This window comes from Silurus meridionalis, chromosome 3 (assembly GCF_014805685.1).
Source record: "Silurus meridionalis isolate SWU-2019-XX chromosome 3, ASM1480568v1, whole genome shotgun sequence".
Classification (NCBI taxonomy): Eukaryota; Metazoa; Chordata; class Actinopteri; order Siluriformes; family Siluridae; genus Silurus; species Silurus meridionalis.
In genome coordinates, this window is record NC_060886.1 from 31,168,953 (window position 1) to 31,187,649 (window position 18,697).

At 36.6% G+C, this 18,697-nt stretch overlaps 1 protein-coding gene and 1 long non-coding RNA gene across 4 annotated transcripts; both read right to left on the reverse strand.

The window, feature by feature from the left end:
- Positions 1–6,236: 6,236 nt before the first annotated feature.
- On the reverse strand, positions 6,237–17,901 carry LOC124379737 (interferon-induced protein 44-like). Of its 3 annotated transcripts, none has more exons than XM_046840300.1 (9): positions 17,803–17,901; positions 17,593–17,622; positions 16,479–16,745; positions 16,264–16,297; positions 15,953–16,145; positions 7,403–7,549; positions 6,929–7,100; positions 6,527–6,627; positions 6,237–6,453 (listed from the first exon to the last, which is right to left on the reverse strand). In XM_046840300.1, the coding sequence occupies exons 2-9, from the start codon at positions 17,612–17,614 to the stop codon at positions 6,253–6,255; spliced, it is 1,137 nt and encodes a 378-aa protein (XP_046696256.1). In that variant the 5' UTR covers positions 17,615–17,622; positions 17,803–17,901; the 3' UTR covers positions 6,237–6,252. The 3 variants fall into 3 exon arrangements, with proteins under 3 accessions (XP_046696256.1, XP_046696248.1, XP_046696239.1); XM_046840292.1 differs by lacking the exons at positions 6,527–6,627; positions 6,929–7,100; positions 7,403–7,549 and adding exons at positions 14,727–14,827; positions 15,194–15,365; positions 15,668–15,814 and having other exon boundaries at positions 17,803–17,896; XM_046840283.1 differs by lacking the exons at positions 6,237–6,453; positions 6,527–6,627; positions 6,929–7,100; positions 7,403–7,549 and adding exons at positions 13,888–14,630; positions 14,727–14,827; positions 15,194–15,365; positions 15,668–15,814 and having other exon boundaries at positions 17,803–17,896.
- On the reverse strand, positions 7,670–9,936 carry LOC124380003. The gene is made up of 6 exons (XR_006924564.1): positions 9,826–9,936; positions 9,459–9,488; positions 8,571–8,603; positions 8,191–8,456; positions 7,977–8,010; positions 7,670–7,858 (listed from the first exon to the last, which is right to left on the reverse strand). It is a non-coding gene; the product is annotated as an uncharacterized LOC124380003 (long non-coding RNA).
- Positions 17,902–18,697: the final 796 nt, after the last annotated feature.

An 18,697-nucleotide genomic window follows, 5' to 3' on the forward strand; every position in this document is an offset into this window, starting at 1 on the left:
TACATTATACTGACCTCCTGCACATTATACTGACCTCCTGTACATTATACTGACCTCCTGTACATTATACTGACCTCCTGCACATTATACTGACCTCCTGTACATCATACTGACCTCCTGCACATTATACTGACCTCCTGTACATCATACTGACCTCCTGCACATTATACTGACCTCCTGTACATTATACTGACCTCCTGTACATTATACTGACCTCCTGTACATTATACTGACCTCCTGTACATTATACTGACCTCCTGCACATTATACTGACCTCCTGTACATCATACTGACCTCCTGCACATTATACTGACCTCCTGTACATTATATTGTCCTCCTTCTGCATGCCTTATGTTTTCTGTCCACATACTTGTAACTGAAACTTAGGAGAATGTTCATGTTTTATCTTGTACACCACCCTGACCTGCTCTTCGCTGTTCTTCAACAACAGGAAACGACTCACTGCCGATTTCACAGCTTTTACTCTTTATCAGTTTTGATACTGAAATGATTTGCATATTTTCGAAGTTTTCTTAAACAGCAAAATCATTAAATGTTTTTTATACTAGGTACAAATTATATATAATATTTTATAAACCTGTAACAAATACTGCAGAACATGGAGAGAGGAAGAAACTGTCCAAAAACGGTGTTTTTTCTTTTGTTTTTTTTGATGATGAAACCGAAAGTAAAAACCCAAATATGATGTCATACCATGGTATTTGAAACAATAATTGGAGACTGACACCTTTTCTGCTTTTTCTGCACGATTTTTCATGATTTTCACAGTTACAGGACATGCATAGTTTGTAATTTACTTAAACTGCAATATTGTGATTGTGAAGTTTAATTTAGGGTGCAGTATTAAAAAAATGTATAAGCAAGTAATGCATAGTATACTACTCAAGATTTATTCCAGATCGTCAACATCAGCCAACTACAGTTAACAAATGCTTGCAGCTTGTCCAGAAATTATTTGATTTACTTCCTTTATTATTTTTACTTACTGGTACACACACTCTTTATACTTTATTTAGCTGTAGGGGATGGGGGGGCTCTTACTGGGGTCGACTGCAGGAGAAGTAGGTGCTCTAGCAGTCTGCCAAGACGAGGTTTGTGAAACCAAATGGAGAGACAAACTTCAAAAATGCTGAAATATCTATTGTTATTTTAGAGTCCAATAAGGACAAAGCAGATAAATTAGGCACAGGTGGAAGAGACCAGAGCCATGTCCTTAACCAAACAAGGAAGTGGAGTGGGTAAGGTTTCTAGTAAGGTGGGAATCAGGATACAGAGGCATTTTGTACATTGCTCTGGATAAGGACGTCTGCTAAATGCCGCAAATGTAAATGTAAGGTTTATAGAAGATGGGAATCAGGATACAGAGGAAGAGTGGCAACCCAGCAGGGCACAGAGATGGACTCACTTGAATTTTGTGGTAAAGGCCGGGAATCTTGAGCAGCTGGCACTCTGGGCCTCCAGGACAGCTGTAGACCATTCAAGGGCTTTGCCCTGGAGGAAGTTGATGTAGGTGATCGTTGGTCAATTGGTCAAGAATGAGGACAGTAGTAGCTAAAAAGTAGAGGAGCAATGGGTGAGGAAGCCATGTCAGGCACTGGGATCTCTAAAGAAGCATTGGGGCGGTGCCCCTAAGTGGGCTGCAGAGGCCAGGCAGCACCCCAGTGGTGCTCGGAGACTTGGAAAAAACTTTGAATTGTAGAGGGTTATGGGGAGTTTTATTTCATTTCGAGTTTCATATACATATATTTATTATTTCTGTGAGGCAAAAATTCCCTGAGATACACGTTGTTTTAATTGTGAGTTTGTGAAGGGAGATGATTGAGATGGCAGAGAGCACCCCCTGTCTGTTTGCTTTATTTTACAAAAGAACAGCGTTTTATTATTATGAGTAAATACAATAAAAGTAAATCCTTTACAAATTACAGTTTCTTTTATCTGTATGATCAAAAAAGAGTCATTTAAGTTCGTTTCAGCGTTATGAGGAAAAATGCCAATACGCTCCGGTGCGTTTGTCGCCCCTCAGAGGATTAATTGTGTAAATCATGCCAGATTTTGGTGTTTGATTTGAGACTTGGCGCATCATATTTACTGATTAACAGAGGTGGCAAAAGTACACACATCCTTTACTTAAGTAGAAGTACAGATACTCATGTTTCAAAATACTCGGGTGAAAGTTGAAGTACTGATTTTTACTCAAGTGGAAGTAAAGAAGTTTTGGCTCTGACATGTACTGAAGTAAAAAGTAGTTATTACTATACAATGACAATAAAGATCGATCGATCTTTATTGTCATTGTATTGTAATAACTACTTTTTGAATGATTTGAATGATCGTACAGATTTGAATGATGTATTGTTTTTATCTGTACAATCAATAAAGACAGTAATTTAAGTTCGTGTTGCCATTATGAGGGAAAAACCCACAAAACGCCACCTAGAGGGTTAATTGTGTAAAACATGGTGGATTTGGTGTTTGAATTGAGACTTGGTGCAGAAATAAAACAAGTTTACTGATTAAAAATATTTTTATCTGGAGTTTATTTATTTATTTTATATCTAATTAAAGAAAGATTGTCGTGGATAAATGTATTTTTGTCAAGGTTTTAATTTCGCCTTTTATATTTAGATATTTATTTGTATTTACATTTTTTATAAAAATGGTAAAAACAGAAATGCGCGCTGAATTGATAGCGCGTTAATAACATTTAGTGCCGTTTACAATAATTTTGACAGCCAAATTAAAATATATATATTAATACAAAACTAATAAAATATTGTTACCGAATGAATGTATCCAGGCTGAAGATCCACATATAGAACACAAGCAGAGAAAAGATGATGACGATCAGGAATGTGTCTGTTCTCAGTCATGTTCTCATCACTGACTCCCTCTGTCTCATCCACATTAAGCCCAAACTTCTCACCGCCTTCTCTCTGCTGATTCTTCTCTTTGTAAAGATCGAGAGTCAGGACTTTATACACCAGCGGATTGAAAAAGACGCACAGTAACAGGAAATCAGTTGTTCGGCTGCAGTGATGATAAAAAAAATTAATTTCACCAAATCGATGGATTAAAACTAAAGTAACGAGCCGGTTTTGAAAATGCAAGAAGTAAAAAGTACAGATATTTGTGTAAAAATTTAGAGTAAAAGTAAAAAGTGGAGTAAAATACTGATCCCAGAAAAATCTACTTAAGTACAGTAACGAAGTATTTGTACTTCATTACTTCCTTCCTGTGGTATATACATCACTTACAGTGAAATAAAGTATCAGGCTTATTTTCTACTTTATACGCAAGTATAATCTTCAAGAAACAACTGAAAACTAACCTCTTCAATGAACAACTAACTGATTCTTATTGTCCTTTATCCCGAAGCTTTAACTATTTTAAACGATGACTGAAACCTTGTATAATTGGTGTGTCTCGTGTTTATTGCAATCTGATGATAAATTGCTTGTTGTGTTCCTCAACTGACAAAATCGTCTGGCAAAAGAAATAAAGTAAATATAAATATTCTTCACAGTATGGCAGGATCACTCGAAACACCATGATACAATTTTACCTCCACATTACTGATTTTCACATCACTGCAGTGATTTCTGTGATAAATCCAAAGACAAATATAAATACTCATAAATCAATTACTTCATTTTCAGGGTTGATTTTTGCATTCTTCAAACATGTACTACTGGAGCCCTTCCGTATTCTCCCAGATATTCCATTAATCGCAGTGTAATGGTTGGAATAAGCAGCCAAAAAAATACACTTTATCCAGTAATACCCTGAGCCCCAAGACTGTTTCCCCAACATTACTGCAGGATAGCAGAAAGGTTTAAAGCCTTGCTGTCCTGACAGTGGTGCTTTTACCCAGAAATGATATTGAAGACGTGAACCACTTTCCAAACACACTTCACACAAACCTGCTTACTCTTCCTGGTAGATCAGGGGTGGCCAACCCGCGGCTCACAAGCCGCATGCGGCTCTTTGGCTGGTTTCATGCGGCTCTTACGTTCATATCGATATTTGTGTGTTTGTTTTTTAATGTGCGTGTTCGCTTTGCTTACGTTCAATACGGTATTTTTAAGACTTAAATGAGCTTGCCTTTACTGGGAATGTTTGCGGTATATCAGACCTTGGCATGAGGCCAATCATAAATTACAGGGATGCACCGAGAATTTTCGGAAATCTCTAAATCACCGAAACAACACGCAGAAACACAATTGTAATGACGCAATAAAAAAGCGCAGCAGCACACGGTTATCTGGATAAGAGCAACATGTCTGCGGTGTGTGGAGAGCGATGTGCAAAACATGCAATGCTGAAATTTCAAGAGGGGGGTTTATCTACAAAGAGTTTCTCCAAATCGAGTTTAATTTATCACAGGAAATCCAAACATCCCGATTTCCTTCTAAATATGAGAAGAACGCGGCGCAGAAAAGTAAAGTGAATCTGAGCATGCGCACTCCGTCTGTAGAGGACGTTTTTGAAAAGGCAGGAAAGTTTTCCAGTGATGGTGCCAAGGCAAAAGGCAGAACACAAAAAATTATGGATTTCATTGCCTTTTGAATTGAATTTTCATTTCGGTGCATGCCTAAAATATTATCGTTGGTGTGGCCCTCTGACACAATTCAGCTTTCTCATGTGGCCCCTTGTAAAAATTAATTGCCCCCCCTGCGGTATATTCATCTCACGCACATGCATTTGACGAAAATACCGTATTGAACTCATGCGAAGTGAACACGCACATAAAAAAAAAAAAAAACAAACAAAGTCCTTGTTTTCTACCCTGAAACACGTGAAATCAAAGCATCGATCTGTTCTGACTGACACACGTGTGAAAGAATTGCTTCGAGTGGCAACAACGGAATACAAGGCAGATTTGAAGGGGATTGTTCAAGGCAAGGAATGCCAAAAGTCCCACTAAGTAACATGCAGAGTAAAAGACAAACGCTATTGTAAATTATTATATTTATACTTGGTTGAACTGAGAGTTTGTGTGTGTGAGACAGTGCACACAATGTTCATGTGTGTGTGTGTAAGAGGAAGGGATGGGTGATGTTCATGTGTGCCCATGTGTATGATGTGGCTCTTTGCAGTAACACAGTCAAAAATGTGGCTCTCGGTCTCTGACTGGTTGGCCTCCCCTGTAGTAGAGTCTCCTGGAGTCATTTGTGTGCTGTCTCTGTAATGGTTGTCATTGGAAAACAAAAATGGTTGGATGTTTGGTCCAGTCTCATTCTATCAGGTGAATTTAATTTCTCAGTGATGGTGATTATGTTGACTGTGTAAAGCACTAGAAGGTGGTCATCTTGTGCAGCTGAGAGCCTCTTAATGTTGCACTTTAAGGTAACTTTGGTTTATCTCGAGTGAATAACTCCTGATTTGGTTTGTTCTGTCAGTATGAAAATATTAGAGCAGAAAAAACACCACAATAACTTTACTGTCTGGGAAATGCATTTATTTTCAATTAAAACCCGATTCTTCAACTGACTTTATTCCTAGTTTTCAGTTCACGTTGGTGTAAACTGTTCAAAGGTCCACTTTGTTTTTACAGTAAAAACAGAGGCCAAAGCTTTTATGACGTTTCTTCCTCTTAGTGAATATACATTAAAAAGTTGTTTCTTACTGGAGGCACATGGGTAGCAGAAGAACCGTAAGAATTGTAATCTGATGTACAGTTTGCTGAAACGTAGTTTTTCAGAGGAATAACTACTAAAAACTAATATTAGTCTAAATTTATACACATATACATGTAACAGGTTGTTGCTCAATGTTTTCTCATTTTTTTTCTTTTGTCTTATAAAAAACATGATCAATAAACTGTCTGAAAAATATCTGAATCCTTCTTTTGCAGCTTCATATCAACATCACACAATTAAACTTCTAGAACATGAAAATCTTCAGTCTGTTTCCATGATGTTCTTCAATAAATCAAATCCGTAACTCTGTACAAATACAATGTAAAAACCTTAAATCTTTATGACTGAATTTTACATCTACATATAAAGCAGGAATGATATCTGTATATCATTTAAACTAATCAAACTCATCAAAAAAATCTGTGTATATTTAAACTTCGTTATCTTAAAAAAAAATATATTTAAACTTCGTTATCTTAAAAAAAAATATATATTTACTCAGTTAAAAAGGTAATAGATTTGAGTAATAAATATCCATTCAAATTTTCAGATTGTGTGTTACACTGCTTTTCAAAATTTCTGTGAAATTTCTTTATTCTATTTTGGGTTGCTGATGTGAATTTTGCTTGTTGGAACATTTCTTCACGTAATCATTCGCCCAGGGGACAATATTTTTCAAGGCATCCAGCATCAGGCAGTTTATATCCGTGTTCACGTCGGTCTCCTGATGATAGTTCACTACAGGGAAGATGAGGTTCACTGGTACACCCAGTAGATGACTGCACTGAATTATCTGGATACACACAGAAAAACACACATTGGGAATCGTTGCAGTGATGCACATTACAGTCACCAAAATAACTCACTTTTTCTCGGATCTTTTTGCTTTTGTAGATGTTTTGCAAATTCTCCTTTGTTATTTTACAGTCACAGTCTGCTCTCGTCATGAAAACCACCTGAGGGATTCCTGTAGCGCAGACAGATAAACACACAGATACACACACATAAACTCACAGATACACACACATTAACACACACATTAACTCACAGTTACACACACACACAAACTCACAGATACACACACACAAACACAGATAAACACACAGATACATACACATACATAAACACACAAGTTAACACTATCATTTTATGATATATTTCTGCAGTCTGATTAATGATTTAGATGGAGTGTTTTTGACATTTTAAAGAACATTATTTCTATAACAGGATGATTATTGTGAACTGATGATTATTGTGAACTGACTCACCCATACTGGTCGCTGTTTCTCTGATAGTCTTCCATTTTTTGATAAATTCATTGTTCATCAGTGAAACCTTGTCAGCTGCTATGACGTTCACCAGGCAGTGCATCTGATCACCCAGGCTGGGATTTCGATTGTAAAAACTGTCGCTTTCAGACAACGGCCCATTAGAGTGGAACTGAAGAAAAGATATTTAAAAGAATATTTAAGTGTTGTTTGGTCATATAACATTTCACTCATTTGGATGATTTTCCAGATACAGGATTCAAGATACAGTTTTATACAGAACACAACCTGCAGTGAAATATAAACCTGATCGACTGCTCAGAAAATTGTGCATTAAATAAAAGGATCAAAATATTAAAGATAATTATTAGTTACAAATAGTACAAATATTTTATAGAGACACGTGTTTCCTACTGAGTTCCATACAGTGTGATTGAGTGATAAGAGCTGAACACAGTAATGTGAACACTTTACCTTGTAGCCCTCTTTCATGTGACCTTTTAAAGCACTGATGATGTCTTGAGTGTTCACACCAGCTTTTTCTTCTGCTTCTGCACCCATTACATCATAGAAGGCAAAAGGAAACGATCTTTCTTCATCTTCAAGTCTGAAACTTTCAAACTGGAAGATGTTGAGAAAAACATTTACTTTGATAAATGTACCACACACACACACACACACACACACACACACACACACACACACACACACACACACACATGGTATATTATGGACTCACAGAGAGTGTGACTCGTAGTAGATCCTGCAGCAGCCTGGCAGTTTACAAACAGACGTCCTTCAAAGATGCTTTTGATGGTGTTTATGGTGCTGGATTTTCCTGCTCCAACTGGTCCATACAAGAGGAAGTGGAGCTCTTCAACTTCATTACAAATGTTAAATGTCTTGATATTATTTAACATTTCAGCTTGACTGAGAAAAGAAAATGTAAAATCTATCAGTTTGTTAGTTTATATATCACTTATAACTATTACAGTAAAAACAGTGAATGTGTTAGAAGATAAAAATCAGGATTGAAGGATAATGATACCTCTGCCATCGCACTTCTCTCCATTTCTTAATTTCTGTAATGAATAAATACACGTTATTAATACAATATTATTATTGTGTCTATATTATACTAAAGTTTAGTTCTGTTTTATTTCATGAGGTTTTAATTTGCAGTGTTGAATATTATAATATTTACATGATCAGTATTTATGTGTATGTTATAGTAAATCAGGTAATAATATAATGTTACTTACCGACTCTGATGAAAGCGGAACATGATGCAGATCCTGATATGTTGCTGAGGGTTAAAGTGTATTTCCCTTCATCAGCCTCATCAGCATTTAAAATTTCCAAAGCAAATATTTTATCTGTTGTATTCACTTATGTCTGCCCGCTACACAATCAAATTTACTGCCGTCTTTTTCCCACGTTGCCGTTACATATTCTGTGTTTGCCTCACATCGAAGAATAACTGTTCCTCCACGTGTAACAATTTTATCAGCCAGAACTCTGACAAATGCTGTTGAATAGATCATCAGAAAAACATGTTACAAAAAACACACTGATGCCCAGTGCACTACAGACCCATTCAGCATTACTGTAATATTAAAGTAAGTCAGTTTGTGCTACATACCTGGTTTGGCCGGAAACAGAAGTTTGAGAAGTCCTGTTAAATAGATCATCAGAAAAACATGTTACAAAAAACACACTGATGGTAAATTTCCTAGTTTATATTCATGTATTCATTCTGAAAAAGGCCCAGCAGAGGATGTTCTTTCTACGCTAATTAAGGGAGTACGGTCTGGCACAGGAGCTGTTGATGCAGTTCTACACTGCAGTCAGTGATTCTGTCCTGTGCTCATCAATCACCTTCTGGTTTGGTGCAGCAACAAAACAGGACAGAAACGGACTGCAGCACAGTTAAAACAGCAGAAAAAAATCATTAGTGCTCCTCTGCCCACTCTTCAGGACTTGTACCATACAAGAACCAGAAACCTGTCAGGAAAAATCACTACTGACCCTTCACTCCCTGAATACAACATCTTTCAGCTCCTCCCTTCTGCTGGTGCTACAAAACTCTGTTCACCAAAACTACCAGACACAGGAACAGTTTCTTTCCCCAGACAATCAGCCTCATAACAACTCACCATAAATATATTCCCTGCTTCACATCTATAAGTGCTGCACTATCAGAGCTGTCAGTCATCATATCATCCGTATGTGTTACACACATTATTAATCTCTCAGTCCTGAACAAACTGGATATTTCATTTCACCTCTTCATATCTGTCACATGGTGGATTTGTAAATTTCTTTTGCACTGTTATATGCATTGTTCTTGACTCTTGTTGTTTAATGTCTGAATTCTGCTGACAGTTTTACTTGATATTTTACCATTTTTATCTACAGTAGCAGTGCACATGATAAATAAAGATACATTTGCATGTAGACGCTGCCTCGTGCACTACAGTCCCATTCAGCATTACTGTAATATTAAAGTAAGTCAGTTTGTGTTACATACCTGGTATCAAAAATCCTGCCATGTTTGAATCTGTATTAAAGAAACATTATTAGAAAATGTTATTATTTACAGTGTTAGCGTGAGATGATGTAACTGTAATAAAGAGGAAGGAAACGCAGGAAAACTGAACAGAAAGTAAAAGTGATGATAAGCACAGCATCGTGTTGTAACTGTAATAAACACTGGCACTTACTGAGGAAAATTCTGTTATCTGAAAGTAAATACTGTACACCGATGCAGTCAGTGATGAAACTGTCGTATTTTATAGAACTAAGGGAGTGTGTGTATGTGTGTGTGTGTACATGAGAGAGAGAGAAATAATGTTTTTGCATTTTTTTTAGAAGCTCTCTGAACATTAAGCACTTACCTTGTGTGATTTCCTGAGTGTCTGATATCCTGAGTGTCCTGTGTGTCCTCCTTTTATCTGCTCTGGTCCTCTACTGTAGTGCATGCAGAAGAGGGTGGGATTTGTGGGAAATCGAAAGTAAAAATTCTCTGCATGTTTTTTTGTGCATATTACAGTTTGTTTAATGTCTTTTCCTGCTGTCTGCAGAGAAGAGAGATATTTCTGAGAAATCGAAAGTAAAACTACTTTACCTTTATAACTTGTTTAATTGCTTGTTTATTGCATCCATTCATGCATTTGGGAACACTCTTGAACTATTCTCATGCATGCTTCATCCTTGTGCATGCTTTATAATACATGCTTTATCCTCATGTATGCTGTGTTCATTTCTTTTCTGTAGCACAGCCACTGTAGCAAACACAAATGAACAAAGGTCTAAAACCATTTAAACAAGACAATGCTGGATAACTGTACATTTTCAACCCTTTTCATGATGTAAGCATTAAGGTAATAATGAATGAAATACATCACTGTCACTGGACATTGATCTGCAAATATATATGTGTGTGTGCCAGTGCTTTACAATAAATTAGATCCAGCTTGATACGGTAACGTCTTTGGCATGAAGGAAATTCATGCAAATGCTTATTTGTTGATAGAAGCATTGTTTGACTGTTCATTTAATAGTTCATTCAATCAGTCAAATAAACCTTCTGAAAATAGGAATACTGATGCACTTCTTGTAAACACCTTAAACCACGTGACTCTCCTCTGCATATAATTCCACAAAACAGAAAATCATGGAGGAGAAGAAGGGAATCTTAGAACACAAGATAGGAATGCAGACACATTGGCCTAATCTTCACAGACTCCAAAAACAATAAACACCTTTCAGAATAAATAAACAGGAACTGAAACTCACACACACACACACACACTCTCTCAACTGTGTGTTACTGAGCTGTTAGGAATCTGAACTCAAACACACACTCATACTCATTTCACACTTCAGCACCACCCATTTATATTATTCTTTTATTATAACTATAACTGTTCAAATGCTGTTTTTTGCACATGCATCTGACTGCTGCTATTGCTGTTTTGCACAGATTTTGTGTTTATTTACAAGTACACTCCTGTGTACAGTTCTCTCTTTTGCACATTGTACTGTATAACATACAGAGGGTTTCCTGACGGTGCTGTTTTGTGTTTTGTGTATTTGTCCCACACTGGTCTTGTCTTGCACTGTTTGCACCAAGTTGCACATGATGCACTTTATGTGGTGACACTTACTTTAGTCCTGAACTCTATATTCTGTGATGCAGATCTGTGTTGTTTTATGCTGTTTTATGTTGCACCAGGGTTCTGGAGGAATGTTATTTCATTTCACACTCTACTGCGTCAGTTATATATGGGTATTAAAATGACAATAAAAGCTTCTTGACTTAAAAATAAAAAAGCATTTAAAACACTTAATTTCTACCCTTTTTATGTATACAAACCTGTTATAAGTACTTATTTATTGTATTTCTTTTTTACTATATTTAATTAAATGTTAATTATATTATTAATTAAAATAAAAAATCTTAGCATTATTATTATTGGCCTTCATCATTTGCTGTAATAATAACTTCCACTCTTTTGGTAAGATGTTCCACAAGCTGTTAGTAAAGTCAGGTAGTGATGTAGGAGAGAAGGTGAGGAGGTTCCTGGGGTGCAGTCAGTGTTTACATTCATTCCAAAAGTGTTCAATAGGGTTTGAGCTCTTTAGCAGGAGATCTTCCACTACAACCATGTAAAGCAGATCTTCATAGTGCTGGCTTTGTGCACAGGGGCTTCATCATGCTGGAACAGGTTTGGTCTCGATATGCTCCAGCATCCAAACACATCCTGTACAATTGTGTTCCTTTACGGAAGGTTCATAAAAGCTGTCCCTATTTTACCAGTATTTAAAATATAAACACATACATTGGTGTGAAAGTGTTGGACCCCTTCCTGATTTTTTTTAATGTTTCTCACGCTTTAATGTTTCAGATCATCAAACTAATAAAATATTAGTAAAAGATAACACAAGTGAACACAACATGCAGTAAAATGAGGGAAAACTAAATCCAAAACTACATGACCCTGTGTGAAAAAGTGTTTATTTTGGATAATATGAGATGTTTGGTTACAGTTGGTTGCTTTGTTACTAAGTCAGACATTTATATATGCATATGTATGTATGTAGATTTATGCAAATTCTGTACCTTTTTTTTAGTGTTCATTTACATAAAGTAGTAATAAATATAAAATTAGAATCCTGGCTATATTTCTTCTACACGTATAAGTTCAGTTGTTAACAAAGTGTATTTTATCTTACCATGTAGCCGACTTTCATATGACCTTTTAAAGCTGCGATAATGTCATTAATGTGTACACCATCTTGGGCTTGCACACCCATCGTGTCATAGAAGGTAAAAGGAAAAGATCCATATTTCTCCGAAATCTCAAAACTGTCAAACTAAAGGGAAATAAACATCAGCATGGTTGGACCATGAATGGAATTTTCATGATTATCAGGAAATCATTGGCTGAAATTAAACAAACAGAACTCACGCGTTTCGTGTGACTCGTCTCAGACAGTGCAGCAGCCAGACATTCCACCAGCTGACGCTGATGGTGTTTATGGTCCTGGACTTTCATCCTCCAACTGGTCCGTACAGCAGAAAGTGTACACAATTTGTATTTATTAAGGGTTATAATTAACCATAAATATTTTAATTAAGTTTTAGAATTAACAGTAATGGAATTAATGTTAGTTATTTGATCTGTTCGTCCACCAAACAGACAGTATAATCTTTTATTAATTATACAGAAGGGTTGTTTTCCCGGCCAAGAAAGAAAACTGACCTCCTGTACATTATACTGACCTCCTGCACATTATACTGACCTCCTGTACATTATACTGACCTCCTGTACATCATACTGACCTCCTGCACATTATACTGACCTCCTGCACATTATACTGACCTCCTGTACATCATACTGACCTCCTGCACATTATACTGACCTCCTGCACATTATACTGACCTCCTGCACATACTGACCTCCTGTACATCATACTGACCTCCTGCACATTATACTGACCTCCTGCACATTATACTGACCTCCTGTACATTATACTGACCTCCTGCACATTATACTGACCTCCTGTACATTATACTGACCTCCTGCATTATACTGACCTCCTGCACATTATACTGACCTCCTGTACATCATACTGACCTCCTGTACATCATACTGACCTCCTGTACATCATACTGACCTCCTGCACATTATACTGACCTCCTGTACATTATACTGACCTCCTGCACATTATACTGACCTCCTGTACATTATACTGACCTCCTGCACATTATACTGACCTCCTGCACATTATACTGACCTCCTGTACATTATACTGACCTCCTGTACATTATACTGACCTGCTGTACATTATACTGACCTCCTGTACATTATACTGACCTCCTGCACATTATACTGACCTCCTGTACATTATACTGACCTCCTGCACATTATACTGACCTCCTGTACATTATACTGACCTCCTGTACATTATACTGACCTCCTGCACATTATACTGACCTCCTGCACATCATACTGACCTCCTGCACATTATACTGACCTCCTGCACATTATACTGACCTCCTGTACATTATACTGACCTCCTGCACATTATACTGACCTCCTGCACATTATACTGACCTCCTGTACATTATACTGACCTGCTGTACATTATACTGACCTCCTGTACATTATACTGACCTCCTGCACATCATACTGACCTCCTGCACATTATACTGACCTCCTGCACATTATACTGACCTCCTGTACATTATACTGACCTGCTGTACATTATACTGACCTCCTGTACATTATAGTGACTTTCCACTCTGTCCCGTTGATGTTTTTTTTCATGAAACCGAAAGTAAAAAAACAGATATGATGTGATACCATTGTATTTGAAACAATAATTGGAGACTGACACCTTTTTCTGCAAGAACAAGAAACAACAATCAAACAATCTTTTAGTATCTTTAAATGAATTTATTGCATTACATTAAGTTGTGATTGTGCCACATTTATTTATTTATAATAATGATGTTAATGGTTCTCTTCAGGCTCTTCAGTTTGGTTTATTATGCCTCATTCAATTTTGTACTTTCCATTTTGCAAATGTAAATATTAAATAAATATATTGCACAATTTTTTTTAAATACCATCTTATCGTTATAGAATATATCATCTCATATCTCCTCTTATTTCTTTTACTTTCTCCTATTTTATATTTATAGTCCCTTTTACCTAATGCACAGTGTCTGAGCAGCCGATCAGGTTTACATTTCACTTCTGGATTCTGTAATTTCATGATCTTAGTAGCTTCTTCTTTATGTTCTATGGTGCTTTTTGATGAGAATCTTGTTAAATAAGGACTGGAAGTATTGTCTCAAACTTCTCTGCCCACAACAGGAAACAATTCTCTTCTGGTTTTACAGTCTAAAGTCTACTGGATTTCACAGTTTTAGGACATGCATATATAGATTGTGTGTTACACTGCTTTTCATATTTTCTGTGAAATGTATTTATTCATAGTTTGATTGCTGATGTGAATTTTGCTTGTTGGAACATTTCTTCACGTAATCATTCGCCCAGAAAACAATATTTTTTAAGGCATCCAGCATCAGGCAGTTTATATCCGTGTTCACGTCGGTCTCCTGATGATAGTTCACGACAGGGAAGACGAGGTTCACTGGTACACCCAGTAGATGACTGCACTGAATTATCTGGATACACACAGAAAAACACACACGTTATTTAGTTTCAAATTGTAGTTAGGAATCGTTGCAGTGATGCACATTACAGTCACCAAAATAACTCACTTTATCTCGGATCTTTTTGCTTTTGTAGATGTTTTGCAAATTCTCCTTTGTTATTTTACATTCACAGTCTGCTCTCGTCATGAAAACCACCTGAGGGATTCCTGTAGCGCAGACAGATAAACACACAGATACACACACATAAACACACAGATACACACAGATACACACACATTAACTCACAGATACACACACAGACACACACATTAACTCACAGATACACACACCGATACACACACACAAACACACAGATAAACACACAAACACTTAAATTCACACAGATACACACACAAACACAGATAAACACACAGATACATACACATACATAAACACACAGAAAAACACTATCATTTTATGATATATTTCTGCAGTCTGATTAATGATTTAGAGTGTTTTTGGATATTTTAAAGAACATTATTTCTATAACATGATGATTATTGTGAACTGATGATTATTGTGAACTGACTCACCCATACTGGTCGCTGTTTCTCTGATAGTCTTCCATTTTTTGATAAATTCATTGCTCATCAGTGAAATCTTGTCAGCTGCTATGACGTTCACCAGGCAGTGCATCTGATCACCCAGACTTGGATTTCGATTGTAAAAACTGTCGCTTTCAGACAACGGCCCATTAGAGTGGAACTGAAGAAAAGATATTTAAAAGAATATTTAAGTGTTGTTTGGTCATATAACATTTCACTCATTTGGATGATTTTCCAGATACAGGATTCAAGATACAGTTTTATACAGAACACAACCTGCAGTGAAATATAAACCTGATCGACTGCTCAGAAAATTGTGGATTAAATAAAAGGATCAAAATATTAAAGATAATTATTAGTTACAAATAGTACAAATATTTTATAGAGACACGTGTTTCCTACTGAGTTCCATACAGTGTGATTGAGTGATAAGAGCTGAACACAGTAATGTGAACACTTTACCTTGTAGCCCTCTTTCATGTGACCTTTTAAAGCACTGATGATGTCTTGAGTGTTCACACCAGCTTTTGCTTCTGCTTCTGCACCCATTACATCATAGAAGGCAAAAGGAAATGATCCTTCTTCATCTTCAAGTCTGAAACTTTCAAACTGGAAGATGTTGAGAAAAAACATTGTTTTTTAACATTTACTTTGATAAATGTACCACACACACACACACACACACACACACACACACACACACACACACACACACACACACACACACACGGTATATTATGGACTCACAGAGAGAGTGTGACTCGTAGTAGATCCTGCAGCAGCCTGGCAGTTTACAAACAGACGTCCTTCAAAGATGCTTCTGATGGTGTTTATGGTGCTGGATTTTCCTGCTCCAACTGGTCCATACAAGAGGAAGTGGAGCTCTTCAACTTCATTACAAATGTTAAATGTCTTGATATTATTCAACATTTCAGCTTGACTGAGAAAAGAAAATGTAAAATCTATCAGTTTGTTAGTTTATATATCAGTTATAACTATTACAGTAAAAACAGTGAATGTGTTAGAAGATAAAAATCAGGATTGAAGGATAATGATACCTCTGCCATCGCACTTCTCTCCATTCCTTCATTTCTGTAATGAATAAATACACGTTATTAATACAATATTATTATTGTGTCTATATTATACTAAAGTTTAGTTCTGTTTTATTTCATGAGGTTTCCATTTGCAGTGTTGAATATTATAATATTTACATGATCAGTATTTATGTGTATGTTATAGTTAAATCAGGTAATAATATAATGTTACTTACCGACTCTGATGAAAGCGGAACATGATGCAGATCCCGCTGTGTTGCTCAGGGTTAAAGTGTATTTCCCTTCATCAGTCTCATCAGCATTTAAAATTTTCAAAGTAAATGTTTTACCTGTTCTGGTCACTTTGTGTTTGCCCTCTACACATGACAATTTACTGCCGTCTTTTTCCAACTTTGCATCTACTCCTTCTGTGTTTGCCTCACATCGAAGAATAACTGTTTCTCCACTTGTAACAATTTTATCACCCAGAACTGTAACAAATTCTGTTAAATAGATCATCAGAAAAACATGTTACAAAAAACACACTGATGGTAAATTTCCTAGTTTATATTCATGTATTCATTCTGAAAAAGGCCCAGCAGAGGATGTTCTTTCTACGCTAATTACGGTCTGGCACAGGAGCTGTTGATGCAGTTCTACACTGCAGTCAGTGATTCTGTCCTGTGCTCATCAATCACCTTCTGGTTTGGTGCAGCAACAAAACAGGACAGAAATGGACTGCAGCACAGTTAAAACAGCAGAAAAAAATCATTAGTGCTCCTCTGCCCACTCTTCAGGACTTGTACCATACAAGAACCAGAAACCTGTCAGGAAAAATCACTACTGACCCTTCACTCCCTGGATACAACATCTTTCAGCTCCTCCCTTCTGCTGGTGCTACAAAACTCTGTTCACCAAAACTACCAGACACAGGAACAGTTTCTTTCCCCAGACAATCAGCCTCATAACAACTCACCATAAATATATTCCCTGCTTCACATCTATAAGTGCTGCACTATCAGAGCTGTCCGTCATCATATCATCCGTATGTGTTACACACATTATTAATCTCTCAGTCCTGAACAAACTGGATATTTCATTTCACCTCTTCATATCTGTCACATGGTGGATTTGTAAATTTCTTTTGCACTGTTATATGCATTGTTCTTGACTCTTGTTGTTTAATGTCTGAATTCTGCTGACAGTTTTACTTGATATTTTACCATTTTTATCTACAGTAACAGTGCACATGATAAATAAAGATACATTTGCATGTAGACGCTGCCTCGTGCACTACAGTCCCATTCAGCATTACTGTAATATTAAAGTAAGTCAGTTTGTGTTACATACCTGGTTTGACCACATTTCCCATGTTTGAATCTGTATTAAAGAAACATAGAGGAAGTATAGAGAACGAAGGAAACACAGGAAAAGCAGGTGTGTGTGTGTGTGTGTGTGTGTGTGTGTGTGTGTGTGTGTGTGTGTGTGTGTGTACATGAGAGAGAGAGAAATAATCTGTTTGGCATTTCTTTAGAAGCTCTCTGAACACTAAGCACTTACCTTGTGTGATTGCCTGTGTGTCTTCTCTGTCTGATATCCTGAGTGTCCTGTGTGTCCTCCTTTTATATGCTCTGGTCCTCTACTGCAGTGCCTGCAGGAGAGGGTGGGATTTCTGGGAAATCGAAAGTGAAACTTTTCTGCCTATTTTTTTGTGCCCACTGCAATATGTTAATTTTCCTGCTGTGTCTGCAGAGAAGAGGGGCATTTCTGAGAAAGGAACACTACTTTGCCTGCTTTTGTGCTTTTTATAACTTGTTTAATTATTTGTTTATTGAGTCCATTAATTCATTTGGGAACACTCTTGAACTATTCTCATGCATGCTTTATCCTTGTGCATGCTTTATAATACAGGCTTTATCCTCATGAATGCTGTGTTCATTTCTTTTCTGTAGCACAGCCACTGTAGCAAACACAAATGAACAAAGGTGGATCTAAAACCATTTAAACAAGACACTGCTGGATAACTGTACATTTTCAACCCTTAACCTGTTATAATGATGTAAGGATGAAGGTAATACTTAATGAAATACATCACTGTCACTGAACATTGATCTGCAAATAAAAGTGTGTCTGCCAGTGCTAACTTGTATTTTTACAATAAATTAGATCCAGCTTGATACAGTACGGATTTTGGCATGAAAGCTAAAGTTTGTACCATACCATACCCCCCTTTAGTTTATACCGTACAAATAATTCAGCATGTAGCAACATCAAAATATTGCAGTGACTTTGAAAAATCTTTGAAACTTTTTGAGCACTCAGAAGCAATCACTTTTGAAAATAGTGTTTAATGAATGACACAACACAACATAGAAATAACTAGTAAGTTTAACTTCAAATTAAGCAAAATCTAAATGAGAATCATCAAGAAATTCAGACTCAGCTTGAAAAAAAG